Below are 6,850 nucleotides of genomic sequence, written 5' to 3'. Positions count from 1 at the left end.
GATCGATAGTAGAACACGCATCTTGTGTCTCTAAAAATATAAAGTAAATCAACGAATTTATCTTTTCTATATTTGTTTGAATAAATTGAGAAATTAGCTGAAATCGTTAGAGGATTAAAATGTAAATTTTTTAGTTGATTAAATAAAATATTTCGCTGTTTTCTGAATCTATAAATACAAAGTTACAATTTCGTTGATTTTATAAAACGCTTTATTAAAATACATATTATTTTGAAGAATAATCATTTAATTAATTTATACTATACTTGCATAATACAAAAATATTTATTATAATCCGTCGTCCTCTCATCGCTATTTATTATGAGTAAACAATATTAATTACCTGCGTGTTCAACATTATTTTTCAATACTTATTTATAAGAAATTACATTTAATGCTTTGGACAATAAGATTGAAGATTATCTTGATAGACATAATTCTTTTCCTAACACTCAAATGTTTTATTTTTCACATTTATATTTATATCGTGACAAAATCAATGGTAAAAGACAAATTAACTAATAGGAAAATCACAATATATCACAAATTTTCGTGTAAATTTAAGTAATAGTAGTGACATATTTTTAATAACATAATTTTAGGGTTTAAAGATAATCATTGTTACAAAACTCGTTTCAGTCAATTAATTATTGATCAAAATTTTGATCAACTGCTTGTACTTATATCGATTAATTATAGACTTAATATTTTATTTTTAAATAATTCTGAATAATATTCTTTATTCATTTCTATATATAAAAATGTCGTAAAATTGTATCAAACAGAGTGTATTCTATAGAATGTAGACAATAACGTAGATTACATTACATTACAATGTTCAGTTTCTTTTGCAACGATAAATTACAACGTATGCTTATATTCGACTTACATGCAAACTCTATCACTCGATTTTAGTATTTATGGTATTAAAATCTGCTAACAATAGAATTTTTATTTTTATTTATTTTAAGGGAATAAAAGTTTTATGGTAAGCCAACATTTTAATGATTTTCGATAAGAAGTATTTCAATTGCACTTGCAAAATATGTAAAATTATTGCAATTATTTACATAAACTTTTCTTAAAAATAAATAATTGGACATTTATCTTTATAATCCAAAAAGAAGATTTAATCACGAGTTCTGTATACTGAAATAATATCACATTATAAGAAGATTCTCAGCAATGGCAAGATTGATTAAAAAGTTTTCAACTGCTGTTGCAAGATTTTTCTCTTTAATCGATTGAATAGGTACTTTCTTGGCTCCTTCTGGCGTTTCAACGGTAGCCAATGTTATTAATTGATTCAAAAGATCTTGAGTTTTATCTGCAATTTCAGATATGATTTGTACTTCTGTTAACGATTGATTTTCACAAAGTTGTACCATAAACAATGCGATTTCTTTATGCGTTTTTGTCATTGTAAAACTTTCTGTAAAGCAAAGAGTAATTATATATTTTTTCTTTATAAAATATTTTATATTATGCCTTTTAAAACATATACCCTTTGCATGATTAGGAACAATAACTTCTCTCGCAGGAATGTTAACCAATAAATCATAAAGTTCTGGCTTTGACGATATCAAGTTGTCTCGGCAGCCAGCTACATAGAAAGAATTCTTCTGAAAAGATACAATACTATTCTTATAAAATTCTTTTGGCTACTTTAATAAAAATATAAAAAAGTAATTCATTGCCTTCAATTCATTGAGTTCATCTGGTATCAAGTCAACCCAAGTGAGAAGATTATCTGCTATTTTTCGATGTTTCATCAGGACAGGAAATGTCCTAATCCACTTTAACAGTTGTTCCAAGCTATGATGATAAACAACTATTCTTTTTTTCAATAATAGAGCAGTGTATATTAATATCGTTTCTAATTCAAAAACTTTAATCAATTCCTTAAGATTGGTGTTTAAGCCAAAGGGTAGTGCGTCAAAATCATTAGATGAAAAGCTTTCGTTGTCTTTCGTTATGCAACTACCTTTGGTATAAGCGCTTAAATATAATTTTAAAATTTCTACAGGATCGCCGCTTTGATTGTACGTTTTACTAAAAATCTTACAAAGTAATTCATACTTTTGAGGACAGTAATCTGTTGTTAAAAGTACAATTGCAAATTGTTTTACCTAAAAGATAATCTCATTATATTTGAAATGAAATTAAAATACATTAACCAACGACAATATGTAATTAAATTTACTTTAGGCAGTTTTTCCGAGTCTGCTTCATTATTGTAAATATAAAACCAATATTGACCATGTCTTGAAAAAACAAAGGATTGAATGTTATTATGCTCTAGTTGGGAGTTATATTTTCTTGTAATAAAACTTTTTTCCGATTCTATCATTGTCGGATAATTCCATGTCCATAAGGTATCACCATTGCTATCCCTTTCTAAAGGATAAACAAAAATTTATATAAAAAATAATAAATCTTCACGTATATTATTAATCTAAGACGGTAAAACACATAAGATTTATGAAAATATATAATAAACTTTGATTACCTAAGTAACATTAGGGAAATATTTACCTAAAATACTGCATAAAACTAATTCTGTAAGAGGCGCCATTAAAATTTATACATTGAATTATATTAATTTTTTTATAATCACTTGATTGTCTAAATATTCCTTAGTCTCTTCATCTTAATGAAATATGTCGAGCATAAAAAATAAATATGTACAAGGTTACGTACACGTCTACCTCAACCCGAGTGGTTAATGTTTTATTTAGGAGTTATTTCATTATTTACAGGCAGCAGTGACGAACAAAACGATCATTAAAACTTTACGTAAGTGAATCGTAGCACTACGTGTTATTTAAATCAATGAACGAAAAATTCTTATAATAAAGACTTGAGGTTACATAAGCTAAAGTAATAATTACATTAAAATTGTATTATGGTTATAAAGTAGAGAGGTTATATATATATATATATATATATATATACACACACATATATATTACATATAGAATAAATATTTGTAAAATTAACAACGACAAAACGGATTTATTACAATGAAATACATATACATTTGATGATAAAATTCGTGATTTTATTAAATTAAATAATATTTTATTGACTTTTATGTAAATGTTTTGAAAATTCTAACTACATATTTGCAAAACTTGAAATATTATTATTTATACACAAAATAAGCTATCCTTCAAGTTGTAATTGTGCTAATAATCCCTCTATATATTTGGAATCGTTGCCTTTGTCGGCAATTTTATTTTTATATTGTTTCTCAATTTGACCAGCAACCCACTCATTTAACTTGATAGTTCCTTTTTTTTGTGATACAGGACACTTTAGTGAGAGAGCTAAATTGTTTGTTGCCTAAATATAAAAATAATAAAATTAATTAATTCATCAGCAAAGTAAATAGACAATTTTTTATTAGAAATTATTTTTTAAATTGGGCTTACCAATAACAAGCCATACAATGCCCTAATATTATTTGGATTCAATTTAATTGCTTGGCAAAAATATGCTTTTGCTATATACATATTTTCATAGCCACCCTAAAACATGAAATAATATTAAAATTATTTATCATTGAGTGTCGTTTGTATATCATAATGTACACTAAATTACTTGAGAATATTTTATTTCTGCGTAACGTTGATGTAGTAAATGATTATGCGGATTATGCAATATAAGCTCCTCGATACAAATTGCTGCTTTACTGTATTCTTGTTCTTGTAAATAAAGATTACAAAGTTCATGCCATCCTTCTTGATCACTCATGAACCTAGAAATTTACTTAACAATTAAAATAATACATTTATTTTTATCTTGAAATATCTGCATTTCAACAATTTACTTTTTTAAATATTCAGTTAATTCTTTGATAGCTTCTGGTATATGGCCGCATGCTTTTAAAATAGCTACGCGACGTTTTCTTGGAGCAGCGTTCGTTTCGTCTCGTTTGATAATTGAATCTAAAACCTCTAAAGCTTCATTGTACCTGAAATAAAAGTAAATATTTCATAAGTATCAAAATTATACGATCAACGGAACTCCATTAAATTTATAACAATTGTTACATTTCCAAAGCTTCTAAATACATAGCATGATATTCATGAACCCGCGAACTTCCAGGAAATTCTTTCATTAATGCTTTTACGCAGTATTCTGCTAATGGAAGTCGGTAACAATCCAAAGCAGCAAAACATACCTGCTCTAATACCAGATACTCTGTATGTACAAATAATTTTAATTACTACAAAATACTCGTAAGAATATGTCAGCAAAGCTATCATAACAATATTGCGTATGCAAATAAATTAATAACTTACTTTCATTTCCAAGTTTATCAATATGATACATTAAAACTGTTTCCCATATTTCTACAACATCCTTACTTCGGCGTTCTAAGCTTTCTCTCCAATTTCTAAGGATATCGCGACCCTCTATAAAAAAATTACGACATAACCTTACTTAGCTAGCTAAACATTTCAGCAGTCAATTATTATTAATTAATAAAGACACAGCCTACCTGTCCAATTCAAATTATCATCAATTTCACACATATTTAATAATTGCTCTACAACTCCTCTAAAATATATACATGGAATGATTTTGTCCTTTATTATTTCTGTAAATCAAAGTATCTACAATATGTAGTTACACATAGTACAAAGATAGATAAAGATAAAAATTTATTTAATATATATTATTTTTCAATATAAATTACACGTACGCACGAATGAGTGTGCATCTAAGGTAATCGCGACTTAACTTCGTGACATTTGACTTGGCTGTCTCTTGCAACATGTACGGTAAATTGTCAGCTGCGCGCAGTGCTGAAAATTACTGTCAAACCTAGCTCGTCAGGTTACGGCAAACAGGTACGGTAAAGCTGTCGTAATACATATATTCTCTGATCTTGCGTGAATAGTGCACAGATTTCATGTAAAACTTAGCTTATGTGTCGTTTATGTAGTTTCAAGCTTATTTAAAACAAGCCGAACGAGCATGATAAATAGCCCTTAATTGCATTATTATATATACTATTATTAAAGTAAGTCAACTGTGACTAAAGAAAGGTGTAGAAAATGTTGGTCACTCTCAAGTTTAATTTTAAAGATTGAAGTTTTAAGGCCTATTGATAATAATTGTATCTCTCAATTTTAAATTTATTCGTAATCAATCAATTTGTAATTTCCATAAGTGAGAAAAGTAAGAAATAGAAATTTCTAATTTAATTTTCATCAATTTGAGTTTTTAATATTAAGTGCGATTATATATATAAGATGTCATTCTAGATCAATTATCTATTTATTATATAAATCGTATGGAATTTAATGTATAATTAATACATAAATATATGCCCAAATTTCAATTCAATGACGTATGAGTGGAAAAGTGAGCGATAAAAACAAGATTTATAAATTGATAGACAAACAATTATTGATGTTTCTAATTCTTGAATAGGAAAATATTGATTAACTGCTTATTTCATTTTAAATTACAAACTATTTTGGAGAGCGCGTGATCATAATTTTAGAAATTGAAAAGTTAGAGACTAACAACACAGATATATTTCTATTTATTATCTCTTTAATTATTTTTTTTTTATATTTATTTTATTTAATAATATGAGTTTTTAAATAAAAAGATTATATTTCTAGTTATGATATTCAGTTAAATCTATCTTTGTATTAATATCGCCTCACTGATTCTGATATTAATAGTATATAACATTCAATACCTATAATTATAATTAATAAACCTAATGCAATATGTACAACAATTCCTATGTCATCTATTATTATAAATTGAATTCAATAAATACATAATTCAACAAATAAACAAAATTCTTTTCAACCAAATATTTTTATCTTTTAACGTGCCCTAGAAACGTAAATTTCAAATACATAAATATGTATATTGGAAAGTAGCTGTTTACAAATATTGCATATTAATTTTGCAGACTACTAGCTCTACAATAATTGTCATATTAATACTTCAATGCTACAGATTATAACTTTCATCTAATCCAAATTGATTCTTTTATTTTGTTAATTTAATTTTATATATCTACCACTTGTCTATTCATATTCTAGATTTAATTTTTGTAGACGTTCTGATTCATGATGTGCATAGATCTCTTCTCTAAATGCTTTTATTTTGTTTTTTGTATCTAAATTTTGCGGATAACAGTTTCTTCTTATGTTCATAAGTTCCTCTTTAAATATCCATGGTGTATTATAATAATGAAATGTTATAACAGGAAACATCATGTATGTCAGCATTCTTAGAACTTCTATTTTCCACTTAGAATCACATAAATAATATGGACATTTAATATTTGTAAATGAATATAAAATAATATAAAGTAATATCAAATTTAATATAAAAATATAAAAAATTTCAAATGTACCATTTTGGACAGAATTACAAATAAGAATTGATGATTATAAAATTGTTTTAAAACTAAATTGTTATTAAGCAGTGTAATATTTGTACAAATTTTGCTTGTGCCGTCTTAATAACATAACCTTTAAGAATGGGTATAGCAGATTTCTAATTTATCTTCCCTTATTATCTTAAGCTTCAAAAAATTTTCGTTATATGTCGCAAGTGTAAATCTATTCTATTTTCTAATATAAACAATTAAAACGAGCAATAAATATTTTAAATTAATATCAATTATTATTATTAACAATATCAATGCACTGTTATTATTGATTATGTATAGAAAAAATATACATTAAACGAAGCAATATTTATTTTAATAATGAAAAAGACTATTTCGTTTCAATCTCAATATATATTAATATATTTCATAGTTGCAATGTGAATTTGAAATAAAAATTCGTGTATGTAAAATAATTGT

At 25.8% G+C, this 6,850-nt stretch overlaps 2 protein-coding genes across 2 annotated transcripts; both read right to left on the bottom strand.

The window, feature by feature from the left end:
- Window positions 1–962: 962 nt before the first annotated feature.
- LOC105364969 (protein FAM45A) lies at window positions 963–2,575 on the bottom strand. The gene is made up of 5 exons (XM_011503014.1): window positions 2,536–2,575; window positions 2,204–2,397; window positions 1,698–2,129; window positions 1,505–1,622; window positions 963–1,432 (listed from the first exon to the last, which is right to left on the bottom strand). The coding sequence occupies exons 1-5, from the start codon at window positions 2,573–2,575 to the stop codon at window positions 1,161–1,163; spliced, it is 1,056 nt and encodes a 351-aa protein (XP_011501316.1). The 3' UTR covers window positions 963–1,160.
- A 519-nt stretch (window positions 2,576–3,094) lies between these two features.
- Window positions 3,095–4,760, bottom strand: LOC105364890 (ER membrane protein complex subunit 2-A). The gene is made up of 7 exons (XM_011502920.1): window positions 4,508–4,760; window positions 4,308–4,421; window positions 4,056–4,206; window positions 3,833–3,976; window positions 3,604–3,760; window positions 3,435–3,530; window positions 3,095–3,345 (listed from the first exon to the last, which is right to left on the bottom strand). Exons 1-7 carry the CDS (start codon window positions 4,539–4,541, stop codon window positions 3,166–3,168), a joined length of 876 nt encoding a protein of 291 aa, XP_011501222.1. The 5' UTR covers window positions 4,542–4,760; the 3' UTR covers window positions 3,095–3,165.
- Window positions 4,761–6,850: the final 2,090 nt, after the last annotated feature.

Source organism: Ceratosolen solmsi, unplaced genomic scaffold, assembly GCF_000503995.2.
Source record: "Ceratosolen solmsi marchali unplaced genomic scaffold, CerSol_1.0 scaffold61, whole genome shotgun sequence".
Lineage (NCBI taxonomy): Eukaryota > Metazoa > Arthropoda > Insecta > Hymenoptera > Agaonidae > Ceratosolen > Ceratosolen solmsi.
Note: the sequence above shows the minus strand (reverse complement) of the source record. Positions and strands in the feature narration are given on the sequence as shown.

What these genes read in the sequence shown, in the direction of transcription:
- LOC105364969 (XM_011503014.1), bottom strand. Translation starts at nt 2,575, where the DNA reads ATGGCGCCTCTTACAGAATTAGTTTTATGCAGTATTTTAG. An exon ending in AGTTTTATGCAGTATTTTAG is followed by an intron (nt 2,398 to 2,535) that starts GTAAATATTTCC and finishes TTTATCCTTTAG; the next exon opens with AAAGGGATAGCAATGGTGAT. An exon ending in ATGAACTCAATGAATTGAAG is followed by an intron (nt 1,623 to 1,697) that starts GCAATGAATTAC and finishes GTATCTTTTCAG; the next exon opens with AAGAATTCTTTCTATGTAGC.
- LOC105364890 (XM_011502920.1), bottom strand. Translation starts at nt 4,541, where the DNA reads ATGTGTGAAATTGATGATAATTTGAATTGGACAG. An exon ending in TGATAATTTGAATTGGACAG is followed by an intron (nt 4,422 to 4,507) that starts GTAGGCTGTGTC and finishes ATTTTTTTATAG; the next exon opens with AGGGTCGCGATATCCTTAGA. An exon ending in CAGAAATAAAATATTCTCAA is followed by an intron (nt 3,531 to 3,603) that starts GTAATTTAGTGT and finishes TTCATGTTTTAG; the next exon opens with GGTGGCTATGAAAATATGTA.